Below are 20,538 nucleotides of genomic sequence, written 5' to 3' on the forward strand. Positions count from 1 at the left end.
GTAGCACCCTGCCCCTCCCCCTCGCGGGGGGGGCAGCGCGTGCCTCCCCGCGCCCCGCCCCCCTCGGGGGGGGGGAGGCGGCACGTGCGCGCCCCTCCGCTCCGCCAATGGGAACGCGCGGTGCCCCCTCCTCCCGCTCCCCCCCCCGCCGCGCACGCTCGGTGCGCGCTGCGCGGAAGGAGGCGCGGGGGCGGGCGGCGCAGGCGCAGTGCGCGCGGGGCGGGGGAGGGGGTTGCCCCCCCCCGCGGGCGAGGTGACGCACGTGCGCGCGCCCCCGCGCGCTGTTGTCCGCTCGCTCCCGCGGCGCCGCTCGGTGCCGCCCTCCCTCCCTCCCTCCCTCGCCGCGGCCGCGCGCGGGGCTGGCGCGCGCGCGCTGTTGTTATTGGTGCCGCGGCGGCGGCAGGAGGGGGGGCGGGCGGCTCAGTCAGGGAGTTCTTTAAAGATGGCCGGAGCGGCGGCGGTGGCCGCCGCGACCCCCGTGTACTGCGTGTGCCGGGAGCCCTACGACGTGAGCCGCTTCATGATCGAGTGCGACATCTGCAAGGACTGGTTCCACGGCAGGTGGGCGCCGCGACGTGACGCGACGCGACGGCCGCGCGCGGAGCCGCCGCCACGCTCGTGGCACTTACTCTCCTTCTCCCCCCCATAGCCGTTACTGGGGGGACAATGGCCGCGCGGCGGCTCGTTGCCGGGGGGGGGGTGGGGGTCTGCGTCGGTGCCGGGTCCGGGGGGCAGCGCGGTGGGGGCGCTCGACGAGGGCCGGTTACGAAAGAGCAACAGATGCGGGGCTGCTCCCGCGACCCCGGCGCGGAGGCGCCGCGAGGGCACGCGGTGCGGGGAGGACTGTCCCCGCCGCTCGGCAGGGCTCTGCCGCCCTTCCCGAGAGTGCCCGGCGAGGCCCGGCGGCCGGGAGGAAGAGGAGGCGGAGGAGGTGGCAGCCACGGCGGGCATTTAAACAAAGGAGCAAGTTGGGCGCCCGGCGGCTCCGCGGGCCGGCGCGGGGCCGTGCGGGGCAGCGGGGCTCGGCGCGGCCCCCGCGCGGGGGAGCGCGCCCTGATTGACAGCGGGACATTTAAACACCCCCCCTCCCCCCCGCGCTCCCCGCCACGCACCCCGCGCGACAACAACGGCCGCCGGGCGGCGACACCGCGGGGCGCCCCCTGCCGGGGCGGCCGCGGCGCCGGGACGGTGTCGGGCCTCGCGGAGCGGCCGCCGCCGCCAGCCGGGCGGCCGCGCGCGGCTCCGCGCTGAGGCGGCGAGCGGGGCGGCGCGCGCGGGCCGGAGCAGCCTGGCGCAACTTGGCAAAACTTGCGGTGCCCCCTGGCAGCGAAGGCGCGGGCGGCGGCGGGAGATCCGCGCTGGGGTGCGGGGTATCCCTCTGGCGAGTGTTTTTCCGCGCTCTGTCGTGCGGCTGGTAGGGAAGGCATGCAGAGCTGCTGGGCGATCTGAAACCCTGCTGTGCAAAGCAGCGAGCCGGGAGAGCCGGAGCAGCCACGGTGCTGTGTTGCTCTGGGATTTATCTGCCTGCTCAGCCCTGTTCTCCTGTTAAGGGACAGGATCGTGGGAGACTGTTGTCCTCTTCCAGCTGCAGCCTGCCCTGCGAGCTCCTTTCTCTTTGGTTTGTGAGCACCTCAAGACTCCTTTGCATAGTTTGTGAGAGCAGGGAAACAATCTTGTATTGTGAAGCTGTTTGTGAACTTCTTGACTGTGAGGGTGACAGAGCCCTGGAACAGGCTCTCCAGAGAGGTTGTGGAGTCTCCTTCGGGGATATTCCAAACCCATCTGGATGCCACCCTGTGCCACGTGCTCAATGTGTCCCTGCTGGAGCAGGGGGGTTGGGCCAGATGATCTCTAGAGGTCCCTTCCAACCTCAACCATTCTGTGATTCTTGGTGTCATGCTGCCATGACTTTAGGCCATTGGGAAGCACAGAAAACCATGCTGGCACACGGCAGGAGGCCCAGCATGAAACACAGCTCATGTCGTTGGACTATGGACTCTTTGCTCCCTTCATGCATGTAGTGAAGGATGCCCTGGTAATGTGCAGGAGGTGGTACAAAGTCTTTTTTTCTTTTTTCTTTTTTCTTTTTTTTTTTTCTCTCCTGGCAAATTCTTGATAGTCTCTCTCGGTTTCATGGGATGTTTCTTCCAGGTGTTCTTCTTGCACTGCCTGTCTTAAAATGACAGGATTTTGGCTTGTTGTTATCCATATGTTAATCAATATGTTCCCAAATATGCATTTGTATTGCTTCTGGCAAATATTTCTATAAAAGCAAATATTTTGACAGGCCTTACAAGGCTGAGAACCTACATTCTCGTATTCTGTTACTCTGCAGGTGGGCCTAACACCTGGCCATGGTCTTATGTAGTTATTTTTCACTGGAAAACAGAAAATGAAAGCGTGCAGGTACCTTGTTCTAGGCTTCATCTTTTAAAATGGTTTGCAAGGTTGGAGAGACTGCAGAAACTTAAATGTGACAAACTTAAATGTTTCTAGTGAGCATATCATTTATATTTTGGGCAGTTTCCATATTTTCCTTGTCATTTTATTTTCTTTTTCATAAGGATGCAGCTTTTTAAATGAAATCTCTTCAGTAGCTCTTTACACCTGTGTAAGTTCTTGAGTTTGCCTTCAAATGATGGATATTGGTGTCTTAGCATCTTCTGATTCTGTGTTTCCCTTCTTGATGGCCTGCCTCAAGTGTTGGGTTAACTATGTCCTAACTTCTTTTCTCATGCTTGTTTTTTATTTTCGTAAATATAACTTCATGTACTGAATATCTTTCTTTAACTGAATTTGCAGTCGACTGTTCTTAGAATATGTACTGGGGAAGTATGCAGAAATTCTTTAGTCAGTGCTTGAGTTCTTGACTTTTCTGCTCAATTCCTGGACTCAACTAGATTTGTGTATTACACAGCTCCACAAACTAACAAGTGAATATCCTTACACGCAGAGAGAATGAGTCAGAATTGAAAGTGTAGGTGCTCCTGTAACGTTTACTCTGTAGCACTTTCAGTTGTCTTTGTTATCAACAAACCTTATGCAGAGAACTTCCAGCGTGTCTCAATGGCAGAGAGTGACAAATAGTAGCCAATGTGTGACTGACAGTTGTTGTAGCCTTACTCCCAAAACAGTTTGACATATTTTAAATGTATTTAACCTTTTTAAGGACACTTCTTCCCCCATCCCCGCAAAACAAACAAAAAAGAACAAAACAAAAAAAGGCAAAGAACCCTAAACCAAGTGCCTCCCCCCCAATTTTTAGGTTTTAGAAATGAGGGAAATGTTGTAATATTAAAAGCCAGAATTGTGAGGAAAAGGAAGGAAGAGCATACTTTCTGTTCAGAATTAATAGTTCTCTAAAATTTCATAGTGGTGTCAACTGTTTTCCCCTCTTCTCCCTCCTCACAATAGGAGAAGAAAGAAAACATCCCGTCTATCTATGTTTAGCTTTATTTGCCATTATTTTTTTTTTCCCCTTGGTATTTTGTGAAAGTGAAACCTACATTCAGAATTCATAACCTCTATACCTATTTTAAATGCTCATGTTTATAGAAATCTATATTTAAATTGAGCAGATTAGAGGATAATTCTGCACCAATAAGTATATACTTTGCGAATATATCTACTTTTGTTGTAAGGCAAACCAAATTGTTTAGATTTAAGCTCTCATTTTTAAATTGAGAGATTTTTTTGTCAGGTTTAATTCTGTGTTCTGTGAAGCCCTCTTCAAAGGGTTGACTGGTTTTCTTTCCTGTCCTAGAGCAGTTCATTGATGGTGTAGAACTTGGCCATTGGCCTTTTCTCTCATTTTATTTTTCTTCCATCTTTTTCATTACTATCAAATGTTTAATAACTTCATTTGAAAAGAAATGCAACTCATGTACTTTTTGAGGATGATTATTTAAATTGCAGGTGCCTTGAGGCTTGCTACACTTCGAGGAATAGCAGAAAAATACATCAACAACAAAAATCAAAATTCAGCTAAGTTAGTGTAGAATATAGTTTTTCTTATATAAATGAGCATGTCTTCTTTTAGTCTCTGAAGAAACATAAGGTTTCTCAACTGCTCCTTAATTTGTTTGTGGTTTCAAAAGCAGGGCAGTTGTTGAGATGGAGCTGGCACCAAGTATCCTAACGCACTGGCTTGTGGTCTGGGGGCAGCTCCCCCCTCCTGGTTGTGCCCAGAAGGCAGCATACATCCTATAGGGACTACTTTTCCTGAATTCACCCTTTGTTTTGGAGCTTTGTACGTGTTCTGCATGACTGGCCGTGCCAACCCTTTGCTGCAGAAAGAGGCTGTCCCGCTCCTGTAATGTCTCTCTTGCTGGTTCAGCGCTTGTCTGATTGTTTGATAAGTCAACTGTGCTCGGAAAATAGACTGAAAACACTCTTTCACCGAGGTAGTTTTTATTGGGTTATGAAGCTATGCAGGCTCACTGAGGCCAGGGATAAATCCCAGGTTGTTGCCAAGCACTGTTTATGTTGTGCTGCTGGAGCAGGTGATGGTGGACTGTCCCAGTCCTTCTCCTTACAACAGCGAGTAAGGGTGTTACAAGCCCAGCGCTCCATCTATCTGCAGAGGAGGCTGCAGCTCCTGGCTCTGCCTCCCAAGGCATAGAGGACAAGGCACGGCCATGTCGTGTCAGGAAGCATGGAGGCTCCAAAGAGAGGGCTGCAAATGCCTTCTGGGGCAGGCCTCCTGTTTACATGGAGTTAATTTTCTGTAATTACAAAACACATTTAAATGTGTTTCGGGAGCCTGAAATTGAATCAACAAATTGATGTCTGGTCAGTAGGGCTTTGATCTGCTACCAGAGGCTCTTGATTTGGCTTTCTGGCTTTTATGATATACAAGCCTTCGATCCTTCCTTTGGAAATTGAGTGTATGTTTGGCAAATAGTGGGAGAAGGGGAGAAGTAAATTTGTTAATCTTATTTTCTTTGGTTTAGTCTCATTTTCTGAGAAGGAAAGACTAAGACAAAGGCTAAAGACTTGAGTCCAATGAGCTGCATTTCCTCTGCCAAAGAATTAAGTGATTTCAGGCGACTTCAGCTCTTTTAACAGTACAGGAGCTGAAACAGTTTCAGTTAAAGTGAGAAGAATCTGCAGTAACAATAAAGATGCTAGACTAGCACCTGTGCAACTGGAAATCTCTTTCAAATCCTTTTATATTCTTCAAGTAAGCCATTTTTCTTCTTGTTTCCCATCTGTGAAGTGGGAAAACATATTAATATATATTACAGTAGATGTATTCTACTGTAATAAACACGATCGACCGGCAAGTATTCAAATTTCTTTAATTTTTGAGATTGTGCAGTAACATGCAGAATTATATGCATGAGTTTTTTTTTCTTTACAGCATTCTTGCAAAACTGGCTGCTTTGAAGAATATGTGCACCTGAAAGTTAACACGCTTTCTTTCCTTTAGATCTATATGCTGGTGTAGCTTGTATTTGGCATTCTGGAATAAACTGGAGTAGGTGTTTTAGAGTATACATTCTGACATAATTAGGACAAGAAAAATGTAAAGTGTCATCCAATAAAGATCTGTAGGAGAACTGGGATACATAATTGAGTTTACTTAGTTATAACCTCAGCAAGATCCTAGGGAGCTTCTGAACAATAGTGACAATGTGAATACCTCTAATTTCTAAAGTGCAGATTAATTATTGCCTATTACATCTTACTTAAAGAGGTAAAGGTTCAGAATTAGTAGTTTATCTACTTTTAATTTTCTCTAATGTTATGGTTGCTCTGTATCAATCTTATTGCTATCATTGTTTTCTCTTTTTTTTCAATTGTTCTTGTCATGAAATTGATCGTGTGAATGAAGACAGTAAGTTTTCAAGTGTGTAGTTTACCTTGCGAATAGCGTGTGTGTGTTTTAATATAGTTTAAGTTTATAGTGAATTTATTTTCCAAAAAATCATCTCTTGGTGCTTACATAACACTATCCTGCTTCCTTTTTCTTTTCTTTAATATATGCCTAATCTGACTGAAAAAATATGACCCTGGCTTAAAAGACTCTGTGACTGCTTTATTTTATATCTACAAAAGACATCAGTAAGAAAGACATCAAGTCTGTGTATGATGCTGCTTTTCTTTTAAATATATATATATATATATGCTGTGTACTTCAGCTCCTAAAAGCTGTGAAATAAATTCCTGTTTCTTTAAGCTTACCTTGGTCTGTTGGTTGTTTATTATGCTGAGCTCTCTCAGGGCAGCACAATGACAGCAAAATGGATTAAGCCTTACAGTAGAGTATCATTCTGTTAACTGCTAGTGGGCAAAATCACATTAATTTTGTTTTCAATCTTCATTTGTGGTTTCTAGCTCTCTGTGAACGGTTATCATATTCATTAGTCGTTTTCATATGCTCGGTTCAGTTTTCTGTGAACTTTCTGGGTCATCCTTCCAAAGAAAAGATCTTGTAACACAGTGTTTAGATTGTGTTTTACATGGCAGTTTGCACGAGTTGAAGATGAACTCCTACTCTTCATATAAGTGCCTGTACTTTCTCTACATTGTTCTTAAAGTAAAATACCATTCTCTCAAAATAGCTTTGATCAATCTGAGAAGACTTTCACAGATAGAATGATGATTTACATTAAGTTTTATGTTGCCTGTGCTTTACTAGTAACGTAGGAGAGACATCTTAATAAAATATAAAGCTTTTAAAATAGTTACTCTATTTCTCATTTTATGGTCCTTTCTAATGTATCGTAACATTAGCTTGTGAGTACATGGAACTAACAATCTTGTGGAGTATGAATAGTCTTCAGATGTCTGTTCTGTGGTGGTAATGGGGATTTATGTGGTTGGTTATGTCTTTTCAGGTCAATTCTGCTTTTGAATGGAATTAATATTTAATACTGTTTTCTCCATTACTTCAGCATTAACTAAAGAAAACTTTAAAATGGGTCTTTAAAAAAAAAATGTTGAGTTCATTGTTGCTAAAGACAAGCATCAATGCTGATGTTTGCTGCAAAAGCAGGAAAGCTTTCCTAAAATCCTCTGACATCATTCTGTCTTAAAAGCCAACTGGAGTGAATATGACTGTTCTAAATTTTTAATACATTGTGGTATGAAATCTATTTATTTTCATTTGAAACTCTCAGCTGACATTGTAGCTAGCCTGGCAAATTCATTTCACTTAATTATGTTCGTTCCATTTACATTAATGCTTTATTCACTTAAAGGCTCTTAAAGCACTATTCAGGAAAATGAGTGCAAGGAAAGGTGACATTGTGAGAAATTAAGTCTCCAATACTGAGGGTGTAGGATTGATGGGCAGTATGTCATTTTTGCCAGTTACCAGGCAATGTTTCCTGAACGGACCGACATCTTCATTTTGGGATTTTGATGTTCTAGGGCCTGTAAACAAGCACTAAATTGGGAATTGAAAAGGAACCAAAGAAATTGCTGTGTCTAATTACCCAAGAGTACTTGTAAAACTTCCGGTTGGCTTGCCCAAGGAACAGATTTCTGCTTGGTTCCAAAAACAAAGATGTGCAGAGCTGCTTTTCAGTGTGAGACTAGGTCATGCTGTTGCCTTGCAAAGGCGGCAGGGGAGTGAGGTGCTGCAGAACTTGTGTGGTTGTGCTGATGGGCAGGTGAGTGAGCAGGGCAGTGCAGAAATGACAGACACGTGCAGTCTGCTAAATCTCAAGTCAAGCTGTTGCTGCAGCATTTGCCCATCCTGAGACCAAATCAACGTGTTGATGCCCCTCATGCTGTGCTCTCCTCTATGAGCTGCTGGGACCTATGGGGACATTGTTGGCAGTCTTTTAGCGTTGGGGTAAAATGGGATGCTCTGATGTATTGGTCAAATGTTAACATCGAGTGATTTAATCTTCTTCCTAACTACAAAATGAATGTCTCATTCAGCTGAGTAGAAAGCTGTACCTTAGCTGTCTTCTAGCTTGAAGCATCATGACATTACTATAAGAAAGATTGAGGTGTGTGCTAGAGCTAAGAGCACCATCTCAGTAGAGCAGAATTTTTCTGAAGTCAAGATGTAGCATTTGAAAAAGTGCTTAAGTGTTATATCTTGCTGTTACAGCTTACTAGCCAGTCCAAATTCTAATTTTGTGCCTGTGGAAATTGGTCTTTCCACTACTATTACAAAATGAAAATGTGCTGTGAATTCCATTTGCTGGCCTTTATTTGAGTGTGGCAGTAACTTTATTGGCTTATCAAAAAACACCAAAACCCACAAACCCTCTAATATATAGAAGAATAGAACTTTTTTTATCTCTAGTTTATTCTGGTACTGGAGATGGGATAGACTCGCTACTGTGAGAGATTGAAGTCTTGTGTGTTAGTGAAAGCAAGTATCACTACTTTTGGTGACAGTGTTTGACTTCTTAATCTGAAGTGGTATTAACTGCTTGTCAAAAAGGTAGAAACATCCTTATGTGTAAGTGCTCTTTCTACCAATACTGTTCTGTTTTTTGCCTTTTCTAGCATGTGAACATCAGTGGATGTGTCTGACTTGGTTGGCTATGCAGTTCAAGTGCTGCTGAGTAAATCTTCAGTTTTTGTGGGGTAGCCGTATCTAATCCCGTTTGTCTTTGCTGCTGCCCTTAAACATGTTGTATGTGGATGGGGAGGCAAGGAAAGGAAAGGAGACAAAATCAGGAAAAAGTAGTAAAAATCCTGTAAAAAGCCTTACAAAAGGCTGTAATCCAGCCTTTTGATGTGGTTGGATGAGCTTCTGGGAACATCAGCAACTTTAAGATGCTTGTGCAAATCTTAGATTAAGACGAATTAACCTTCAGATTAATGATTCAGTGAAGTGATTCTGAACAAACATCTTTATTTTTTATGGACTAAAATTATGTGGAATAGGCACAATATATTTGTTCTGTGTACCTTAAAGTGAATTGCAATGCATTTCTTACTAGTATCTGCAGATGTATAGCGAAGAAAGAAGTGGACAGATTCCTGCAGTAGTAATGTCTGTTCCCAATAGGAAATATATGGAAATTTCCCACAGAGTCTCTTGCAGATCGTGTAGCAACTTGATGCAGGGGAGCCTCCATCCCAGTGCAATATTAGTCAAATAGTGGTTTTTGGTTTTGTTTTATAACAAGTGATCTTAGTAAGTTTTTTGACAGATTCTTCATATTTTCTAGGGTATTTTTCTTATGGCTAAATAGGAATATAGACACAGTAGTAAATACTGAACAGGCAAATATATTTTTCTTTTTTAGTAGTGGATTGCTGGCAGTCTGTTAAAATTCTGTTTGTTTACTGGTCATGGCAACCTGAGAAGGCTGGACTCTTTCCACTGTGAATACATGCCTTGCTCTGGGCCTCCGGGAACTTTGGCAACTTTCTGGGATGCTTGGAAATCTTACATTAAGATTAATGAATCTTCAGATTAAGGTTTGTGTTGGGGAACTTTCTCTGTCCTTTTAGGCACCTGTCAAGTGTCATGTCAACCTTATTTTAGAGACAGAGAAAAAAAGGCACATTTGGAAGAAATGTATATCTTTAAATAAGGGTTGTGGGAAAACTCTTATTGACTATATTCTAGGAGACTAGGAGTAAAATAAAAGTAAAATAAATGCTTCCTTTTCAGACCTCTATACCAGACACAAGGAAAGCAGTATCGGAACGGGTGTTCAGGTGGTGAAAATGGAGACTGAGACTAGGATAATTTTCTGTTCTCCTCGGGTATCTGTGAAGAGAGTAAGCAGCATAGAGGAAGAGGAGGCCTTCGTGTAGGTGAAGAACCTGGATGAGAGAGAGCAGGAATGTCTGGAGACAATGCAGAAGGAAATCGATAATAGTGGAGGATACTTGGAGAATATCAACTTGTTCTATAAGAGTTTGGAGTCTTGAGTTTGACCCTTTTTTTGCTATCAGTGGACAAAGTCTCTCTGCTAAAATGCCTGCTGCCATCTCTAGTCACTCAGTCAAGTGCAGAAGAGTCATCGTTTGGTGTAGCTAGACAGCTTGTTGGTGCTCATACAGATTCGTGTTCCATTCTTGATTTGATGGAAACCATTTTTATGGTGTGGAGATGCTCAACATTATATTATTTTAAAAATAAAGCTTTCCATTAAAAATATGTGTTTTTTTTCTCAATGGAATCCATTGCATCATGTCCCAACTTTTTTTTCCTGTTTCTAAATATGCAGTTTTAATATACATCATGAAATCTTATTTAATGGTATAATATGATTTGCTAAAAGTAAAATCTGTGTTTTGTTTTATGTTTGGAAACTCTAACTCTAGATGTGTTTAAATTGATATAGTGCTAATTAACCGTCAGTCTTCAAATAGTGTGTTTTATTTTTTCTAAGCATTTTTAATTGTATCTGGCTTCATAGTGCTATGTAATACAAACTGATAAATAAACTTTTCTTCCTTAATTAAAGAGTAAGATAATGGCTTAGTATTTTGCATTCAGTGAATCATTGAACTCATTAAAGGCTCTTTAGAGCTCATTGACCTCTAAAGCTGTATCTAGGAGACACTCGTGGCAGAGGCCTGGGCTTGTTCTCCTGTGAGGCATTTACTAGTTTTTGCTAATTATGCGGGAAAAGCCTTTTCGGAGCCCTTTGATTATGTTAGTAGAGGTACAAGAGAAAAGCAAAACATTGCTGCCACCTTCAAACCAGAAAAGTGACAATGGTTGGATCCTTTTACTCCAAAAAGTAGGCCAGTTAAGTCAGTTTCAGACAAATGTAAACTCCATCGTAACAGTTTCTGGAATCATTAGAAAAATAGACAGTTTTGCCCCCCTTTTTTTTTTTTTTTTTTTCCCTTAAGCAGGGGATGTACTCTTCCATTCCTGTAGAAAACATTATTAAATAAGGTAAATAAAAAATGTTAGTGTGTCTTAGAACCTATAGAAGCTTCTGCTTTAAGATATGTTCATTGTGTGTGTTTATTAAGAAGGAGCAGAGACTCAAGACTTTTGACTGTGTGTTGAGCGCCCTAAGCAGAAGGTTACACTTTTTTTTTTTTTTTTTTTGCATTCTCTCTGGCCCTGTATTTCTTTCCTTTTTTTTTTTTTTTTTTTTTTTTTTTTTTTCCTCTGCAGAGTAGAAGGCAAAGTAGGGGAGGTGAAGAATGTCTTTATTTGCAAAATAGCCTGGAGATTAAGCGCTGCCCTGGGACCTGAGAGCCTTGCAACCCAAGTGAGCGCTGCTACCCTGTTGCTTGGGAAAACAAAATACCTTCTCCCCTCCCTCCCCACTACCAGATAAAGCTCTGTCCTGGTGCCCGGTCCTGCGAAGGCTTGCAGCTCTGCTTCCCGTTAGGGTAGATGCCAGGGAATTTGGGTGACTGTCTGAGCCTGTTGGCAAAGCAGAGCAGGTGTGTTTTGGATTTCCAGGGTCAAGGTGCAGGTGAGTTGGGTACTTCTGTGGTCAGATGTCCTTCAAATAAAAAGGGTTTAGATTGCAACTTTGAATTTAGGTAGTCCTAGGGGCCTACATCCATTCTTTGAGTATTGCCCTAATATCCTTTTACTCTGATCTTGCAATATGCCCATTCTTTATTCTGATTTTGAAATATTAATTCCTTACTGTTTATGTTTTAAATCTGTTTATGTCAAGGCTAAATCCCATCATACATACTATTTTAACTAGCCCACTTCACACCAACTGAGGTGGAGCAGAAGACCTTTGGTAGTCCTATTTTGGGTTTAAACCAGATTTACATCAGTGCAGTGACAGATCCAAGTTAAACCAGAAAAGTTTGTTTAATCAACATTTTCATCTAAATGATGCAGTTCTGTGCAGACAAAGCCTAAGGCTTATAACAGGGTGTACTTTCACTCTTGAATCAGAAAGATGTAATTTCCCTAATTTATATCAACACATTTTCCTTTAATCACTGCTTGTAGTACTGACATCCAAAATAAAATATTTGGACATTTTGCTCTTTAGCAGACTTCCTATCTTCTCGCATAAAAATAGACAACCCTTGAGTTCTTTCTGCTGGTTATCCTGAAGAATAAACTTTTTCTTTTTCCTAAGGATCTTGTACCGCAGATTTTTTTGCTTCCTTGGTTTATTTTTTTTTCTGTGTGCATTCTTATTCTAATGTTATCTGTGTTTTGCCCATAATGAGGAAAAAGAAGATTTTTTTTTAGGAATCATACAAACGTATGCTAGTGATGCATACGTTCCCTTCCTAAAACAAATGGAGTTGAATTGCACAGACTGTGAAGCAAAGATTAACTTTCAAAGTGTTGCTATGTAAAATCTATAATAAAAGAGATGGATTTGTGCTTTTGCAAAATAATTTGCTCACTCCTGGTGTCTTTGTCTAGTTCACTATTGAAACAAAGCTTTTCTCTGTATCCTGGACCTGAAACATTTGGAGTTTAGGATCAAAGTCAGCATGTTAAACTGTGTCCAGAATAAAATTGATGCTGATACAGTTGAACCTTAGTGCTGATGTTACCCAAACTCTTTCATGCATACATATATATACATCTGCTTCGCTTTTTTTCTGTACTATTTGAAATTTCCAAGTGGTCTGAAAATAACTGTGCTTCATTAATTCACTCCGAAGAGGACTGAACAGTTAGACTGCTATAGATAGAATAATGTGCAAAAATAACTGTTTGGTGTTGCATGGACTATAAGGATGCACTTTGGTCACCATGCCCCTCTAGACCTCCATGGGCAGCTCGCAGTCCAATAAGGATCTCCAAATTATGGGCCATATCTGGCTTATTCGGTGAATTTATTCTACTTACTGTTATGCCAACCAGTCAGTGTAACATCTGATATTTAAATTCATTATCTGTGTATGTGAGACAGTTTGCTTGTATCATAGCTTAAATAGAGGTTAATGTAATGAACGGCTCCATCTGCGCTTGAAACGAGGATGCGGAGCTGGAGAGGATGAGCCTGTTTGCTCTCTGGCTTCTTCAAAAAGAGAGCAGCCATCTCTGCTTGCTATTGACTGCAGGTGTATTGGCCTTATAAAAGTACAGTATTTTGTAGCTGTAGGAATCATCATCTATTCTTTTATATTATGGTTAGAAGGATGCAGAAATTATTCTGCTCACCAAAATGCTCAATAAGCAAAAAGTTCTTAGTAATGTTTGAAAAAGATTATAGTCTGGAGGGGAAAATGACACAGTTAGTTGATAATCAGAGAAGTTCAAAATGTTTTTTTTTTCTCCTCTACTTTAAAAGAGGAAACTTTTTAATGATTTGGATTTTGAAGCGGATAGGAAATTCATACAAGTAGAGATTTTATTTTTACCCTAGTAAGTAACAATTAAAAAAAAAAAAAAGACTTCTCATACAGCTGCACAGAGTGGAAATGCTGAATAAAAAATATGAAAGGGGTAAGGCTACTGACTAGGAGGCTCAGCAGGACTTTAAAACCAATTCGATTCCAAAATTGCCACACCGGTTTGGTGAAATACTCCATTTGGGTTCAGGGGTAGGTTAAATCAGGCTGGACCCAAGTGTGGCCTTGCTGCATCCTGAATAAATAGTGGAGCAGTAACATAGTAACCAGGGATGAAGCATGGGCAGTAATGGAATCTGAAAATTAAAATAGTGGTTACTGGTGCTACAACACTAGGGCAAAACTGGGTATTGCCTTCATGTGCTTACTTGAAAGTCTTGTTCTCAGATTATGCTTGTCATCATTTCCCAATGAAGGAGCACAATTTAAAAAACAATGTTTAGCTTCCTAATCAATCCCCTCAGGCTAAGAAAACACAGTGGGTTGCGTTACCCGTTCACCTCCAAAACTTTTGTTATCGCAGTGTTCAAGAACAAAATGATCTGATCCTGTCTACTGACAGTGCTGCTTTGGGTGTTGAAAGATTTACAGCCTCTGCTTGCACAAAATAACAAAGTACTGATAGTACTTACATCAGGATCTTTCTGAACAACTCATATTTACTAGGCAACCTGAATAACCGGTTAGTGTCCTGGAGGAGGCTGCGCTCCAGGCCGTTCACCGATGAGGAGCAGATGGAACAGCTGAAGATATATCAACAAATCTCGCAAATGAATCAAACACTACTCTTAATAGTACGCTGCAGATCACTGAAAAGAGTTGGTTGGCCTAAGATCTAGTATTAGAAATGTTGCTCACTTCAGAGTATGTTATTAAGTGGTTTTTGTAAGATTTGCGTGTAGGCAATTCTGGATTTCAAGAACCACTGTGAGAGAGTATTTCAAAACCATTTTTTAAAAGTTATTTTCTACTCAACCTCTAAAACGAAATCAAGTCCAAGTAGCTGTTTTCCATTAGACTGCCATCGAGTAGTATTTCTCTTAATTAAGACAGGGTAGCTATCTTCACACTTCCAGTTGGTCATCATTCTTCTCCCAAGCTAGGTGGTAGGAATCAGGCTGAAAATTAGCCCCTTTGATCTTTTTTTTTTTTCTGCGTTATGGAAGGCTGTATTTGTGGTTTGGCTTTCAAACTGCCTGGGTTACACGCTGAGTTCTTGGTCTGTAACTCAGTTAGTGCAGTTCTTTAGTGAGTTACTGGAAAGGCTCTGGTAGGCAAATGGCTTAACTGCTTGTGGCTTAAAATTATAGCTGTGCTGGGTACTTGCTGCGGCTTCTCTTATTGCTGGAACTATGGATAGCTAGTCTCAAGGAAATTATTAAATGTTTCATCACGGAAAGGGATTGGTATATGTGAAGATGGCCAGAATTAGACCATCTTGAATGCTGTACTATTAAAAAAATATAAAATAAAATAAAAAATAAAGGTTTATTTATGGCATCTAATGCTAATGAGTATATCTCTTGGCGTTTAGCATCTTTTTCTATGTTGTCCAGAGTAGATGATTAAATTCTAGGCAATTTTTCAGATGCGAGGAAGGATGTTCCCTGCAATCTGATTGTGCAAGCTACTGGCAATTTATCCGTTAAGTCAGAGTAGGAGATCAGTGAATAAGGAAGGTGACGTTATACAATAAGTGCTGCCTGGTCTAGTGGCTTTCATTGCCAAAAAGGACAGCCCCGCTTCTCCTTTCTTGCACTTCAGGTTGTCTAGTGCTGCTCCCTTAGGCGGCTCGGTGATGATTTGTCTGACTGTAACTACAGGAAAATGGTTAAGTTGCTTTCTCTCAGCTAAGCAAAGCAGGTTACTGTGTAACTAGCCAAGTACTGGGGCTGTAATTTGAAGTGTTGGGCTGAACTTCAGTGTCTCTTCCAACGCTGTTGTCGATTCAGTTAATTCCTCTCCCTTCCTCTTTCAAGGCCCTCTCTCCTTTAAACAGCTACTTACATGAGTACTCTTTGTACTTTGCTGTTAGAAACTTCACGCTGTAACCAGCACTGAAGTTCATGTTGGCTGTGGTCCAGAAAATGAAGGCTCCAGCTATATCCAGTGTTTCATTAATCTACTTAATAATTGGTGGGAGTCTGTGTCCAAGCTGGTGCTGTGGAAAGCTAAGGCAGGTAAGCTAGGAGTGTGAAAGCGAAGGCAAAGGTATGCAGGTGACCTATAACGGCATCTCCCCCCTACCATTTAAATTTAGTTGTGGGTGCTTTTATCCATGAAAAGCCTTCATTTGCTACGGTTGTCCTGGTGGACTTATTCCCGAATAAGTGCACCTGTAAATCTGTATACTGACTTCCTTTTTCCACCTTCATGTTGTCTCTGTAGTGGAGCTTGGCCTACTTTCCCCTCCTCTTGTTTTTATTAGGGAAAGAATGGTGATAGCTTGGGTTGTAAGGTTGCTTGGTTATACGGGTGTTTGTTTGTTTGTTTGCTTTTAGTTTGTAATCACAGTCATAACAAGATAACGATGACGCGGAGCTGTAATTAGACAAACCGCGAGATGTAGTTACCTCTCAGAGCGATGATTTTGTGTTGCAGGTCTGACTGAGGCTCTCTGTGGCTTGCAGTTTTGGAGCAGAGATAAAAATAATGAAAAACTCTTAAAGACCTAGAAAGCCTTTGTAATAAGCGCGTAGGGAGCAAGGATCATAATCTGTTACTTTCTGCCTTCTTTCCTTCCCTTCCAATGCCCTGTCTTCGAACCAGGTAATGAATAGATGTGTTCTGTGTACCTAAGGACTTTGCTGCCTAAAAGGAACTCTTAGCAATTACAAACTTTATAACCAGAACTAAATTTCCTGTTGTCTGTGTAATTAGGGTTCTGTTATTGCTAGAATTACTTCATATCCACAGTTAATCCTCGTTTCCCTCTAGCAGTTGTGGGAGGGAAGGAGGGAAGGAGCCGCTCTCCTTTACTGCAGCGCGCTCGCAGCAGTTGCAGCCCTGCTCCGCTGCGGGGCCGCTGTCAGGCTGGGTTATCCAGCGGGAGGCCCCGTGACAGGCTGCGTTATCCGACGGGGGGCCCGTGACAGGCTGCGTTATTGTTTCTCCTGCCCTTTGGTGGGCCTGGCCACGCTGGGCAAGACGTGAACGGCGGCAGATGGGGCTCTGAGCCGCTGCGGAGGCTCTTTGAATTCCTGAGCACGGCGCTCCCCTCGTACGTGAAAGGTTGCACTGATTGCTCGTCTTAGAGTGCTAAAGAAACTTCCTTTAGGTCAGGCTGATGCGGATTTTTTCCTCTCAGTAAACCATATGGCATGATTCGCTTGCTGGTATCATCCTGGTTTATCTCATGTAATCGTCTTCGCACTGAAATGAGGCCTCAAATAGCACTGCTGCTTTTTAAATGCTGTTTCTGTTTGCTCTCACTGACATGTTTAATTTTGAAGTCTACTGTGGTTTGTTTCAGTATCGTTTCTCTGGGCTTCTTGTTGCAGCTTATTTTGCTGAAATTGTGAAATCTACACAAAATGTTGTGGGTGCCTTCTGACCTTTTTTTCTGTAAAACAATGATTTAGAAAGGATGATGAGAAAAAATATTATTAACTTTGTTTTAAAACAGTCTGCTGTAATCAATATAGGTACAGAAGAGTAGAAATCATAGTTTGTATAAAAGAAAAGTTAGGTATGCACTTGATGGGTGATACTAAGCAGAAGAAATACATAAGAAGTCCTTTGGTGATGTTAGCTGCATTCTGTCAGGAAACCATCATAGGAAAAGCAGTTGTCTCATAAAACTGCTGCACATAATCCATCCTGGCCAATGCTGTTATGAATTAATCATGACCGTGTGTCTCCTCCTGACACTCTTATATGGTAGGGAAAAGGTTGTTTGCCCTCAGTGAGAATTTTTTTGCATGTTAAGCTCTGGATTTCCTGAGCATGTCCTGAGCCATGTTTTTGGCTGCTGCTTGAGCAGTCGTTTTATTTTTTGTTTAAATTTCTAATAGTTACAAAAATTCATTTTCTATAGATAAATCAGCTCTCCATTTTTAACAAGCACAGATGCTTAGAAATAAGAACATGCTTATTATAGCAAATATTTACTTGTCACAGTCTTCATACAGAAGTAACAATCCTGTCTCCTCTCAGTTTTAGCAGTTTCAATAAATTGAAGAACTTGCTCTAATAAACACTAATAAAAAGCATGTGTCCAATCTCAAAAAACATATGAACTAGTTTTCTGCCTAGACTGGGATTGCAATATGGAAGAATCAATGTACAAATAATGATGTCACTTCTCTCTTGTGAAGTTTTAGGTACCGTGATGATTACATTGAACGTGTAGCTTGTATCTGTAACTGTAGTTAGGAGGTTTTGTTGATGGGTAACCGAGCCTATATCGTTATGTAACTTGATTGCTTTGGTCCACTGCTAGCTTGCCTGATAGGTTCCTATTTCAGAACGCGCATCCTGGAGTCGCACTTGCTTTGACAAAACGTCACTTAACTGGTTTTATTTATTTTGAGCTCTGTGCTTCGAGTGAATGAAAGCTCTGCTACTCGAGGGAGACACTATGAGTACGGATTTGCCTTCTCTCTGAAAGAATGCGCATGGCATTAAAAGCATCTTCTGCAAAGGACAGCTTTAACAAAGCTCAAATTCTGATTCTGATTAATCTCCTACAACCCAAAAAGCCTGAGCTTTGTGTAATCATTACCGTTTATATTTGTATTTTTGGATAATGATAGAGTGTATTTTTTGGATGGACATTTTCAAGATAAAGGCCAAATCAAGCGTGTATAGAATTTCTTCTTAAATCAGGCATTTTTTCACTTGGACCAACGGAGAGAGAGAGAGAGGGAGTGAAGGAACCTCTAAAGTGCTGTGGACCTACTGGCTAACATCAGAAGCAGGGAAGGGGCTGCAGGGTTTGCAAGCTGCTCCAGCTTGCTGCTCCAGCCCCTCTGGCAGGTGTTCCAGTGTAATTGTGAAATGATTGCTGAATCTGTTGTACTGAATTACCTGTGCACAGGGTAACTAATTTCTAAATGAGTAGCAATACTGCATTAGGGGATAGTCCCTGTAGGATGTTTTTTTTCCATTTCTGTGGGGCAGAAAAAAAAAAAAAAAGGTCTTATTTTCTCTCTGCATAGAAACAAAGTCTATTGGTATCTCTCGTGCCAGGCCTCTTCTGGTTGTTTTCAATTTACAGGGTATGCTGCTTTCTCCTTTTACAGAGATAGAAATTCAACAATCACATGGAAAATTCAGACTTAAACAAAAGCATTCTCCTTTTAATCAAACTTAAATCTGGAGAACTGATTCTTCCAGAAATGACCTTCCAGCAGGAATCGCTTGCTGCATGAGGTATAATGCACATCTGCAAATATCTTAGCACTTCCCAGGCTTTTCTACTGCCCCGTGCTGACCTTGACTTGATGTTTGTGCCCTTGGGGAAGTTAAAAAAAGATTTCTTAATTGTAAGTGGACAAATGTTCTTTAAGACTTCAGGCAAAGGTATTTTCCAGGAGCTTGCAGGAAGCTTTTTATCAAATGAAGACTTTGGAGTTTCGAGAAGCTACAGAAACTCCTTTTTATTTTAATACTGAAAAGGACACTCTGACCACTCATATGTGGAATCTTGGATTTTTTTAATCATTTTTTTTCTGTCTTGTTACTGATTTAGAGCTATTTTCTCTGTAACGGGACCCATTCAGACCTCTACCTTTATGATCAGAATTAGTCTCCTACAGTGTGTTCTTAGTTATTTATTTATTCTGTAAGGCTGTAAACCTCTCACCATTCCTGAGGATTAGTCTGCTAATTCCCTGCAGGAGAGAAGCAACTCGGAAACTAATAGATCATAGATCTAGATAATAGATAATAGATCTATAGTTAATAGATAATGTGAAGACGTTTCAGCCAGATTGGCTGGAGAGGTGAAGTGTGATTGTGAAGCTTCATTCAGAAAAACCATCCCCTGCACTAGGAATGTCAATGTGTGCAAATATTTTAGTGCTTTCCAGGGTCTCTGTGACCTCCTCATGATGATGCATAAATGCAACAGAATCTTGATTTTTATCTTCAGCCATCTGTAATGTCCAATAAGAGACAGTATGTTAGCCTTCATAAATACAATATGATAAACAGTTAATTGTCAAAGCCGGAAGATCTATTGATGTAAATTTCTTACAGTTAGCAAGATATCAAGTGATTTGATTGGGATGATGCTGAAATGTGTTCGATTCACAAAAGGGTAAAGCAGGAAAGAGAGTGAGATTTTCACTTGGAGCGCTCTATTTCATCAAACAAATGTGCTAGTCTGAGCAAGACTTCATCCAACATAAATATACTTAGTTCAAAAATTAGAATCTTAGCAAAAACATTTTGATACTTAAAGCTACATGTATATCTTGGCATATGCATATATATACACATAGATACACATAAATGTTTATATATTTGCTACATACTTATATAGGGAGAAATATATAAATTTGCCTTCTGGTTTGGGGCTTTTAGAGTGTTAATTTTTAAACATTCAGAATTATGAGTCACTCTATAAAAAGAGAACACAAGCAAGAAGAAATGGCACATGCATTTTTAAAGAGCACTTCTGCCTTCATTTCTGCTTAGATGTCAGCTGAACTCGCATGTAACAGCAAATCCAGTAGCTGAGGTCTTGAAAACAAATATTAAATATTGCAGGAATTGTGATGAATGCCTTTGGCAGCAGTGCTTTGTATTTCGATTGTAGGATAGCAAGTATGTAAAGATCTATATTCTTGCTAAACCTTGCTTGCTTGCTAAACCTGTCTTGCAAACAGAGGGGAGGCAGAAGAATTGAATAAATGTTTACAGAGAATTTAGGGTCGTGTCCTGTTTACCGGTGGCTACATGAGAGATGCTTTGGGGTTTCAGATTTGACTTGCTTGTTGATGCAGTTGGAGTGCGAAGCTGCTCAGTATGTTGTTTTGGCAGAAAGTGCTGCCATTTAGTGGAGCGTGTCGGTGGCTTTGGCACTAGGCTGCTGGGGAGAAGACTTTGTAGCTAAGTCATTTCAGAGCTTGAGTGCCTGTGCTGTCATTACGCTTTGGATGTGAGAGCCTTACTTGGCTGCTTCAGTGTTCAAGTTATCACATTATTAGAGTGCATTAAACAGAAACACACAGTTGTGGTGCAGATACTCAGTGCTGTTGTTTCCTATCGTGGAAGCAACCAATTTTGTGAGCTTTGATGAACCTCTTGGAGAGAGAGCTAGAATGTCTATCAGAAAGAAGGATTTTTTTTTCCTTA

At 41.7% G+C, this 20,538-nt stretch overlaps 1 protein-coding gene across 2 annotated transcripts in view; it reads left to right on the forward strand.

The window, feature by feature from the left end:
• The first annotated feature begins 398 nt into the window (after positions 1–398).
• Positions 399–20,538, forward strand: part of KDM7A (lysine demethylase 7A) — a 54,988-nt gene continuing 34,848 nt past the window's right edge. For both annotated transcript variants that reach the window (XM_088521615.1, XM_088521617.1), the window contains exon 1: positions 399–561. In XM_088521615.1, the coding sequence (XP_088377741.1) occupies positions 443–561 (119 nt within the window). In that variant the 5' untranslated portion in view covers positions 399–442. The remainder of the gene's footprint in view (positions 562–20,538) is intronic.

The sequence above is a fragment of the Tinamus guttatus genome, unplaced genomic scaffold, assembly GCF_059628265.1.
Source record: "Tinamus guttatus ecotype Peru unplaced genomic scaffold, ASM5962826v1 Tinamus_guttatus_pri_ptg000125l, whole genome shotgun sequence".
Classification (NCBI taxonomy): Eukaryota; Metazoa; Chordata; class Aves; order Tinamiformes; family Tinamidae; genus Tinamus; species Tinamus guttatus.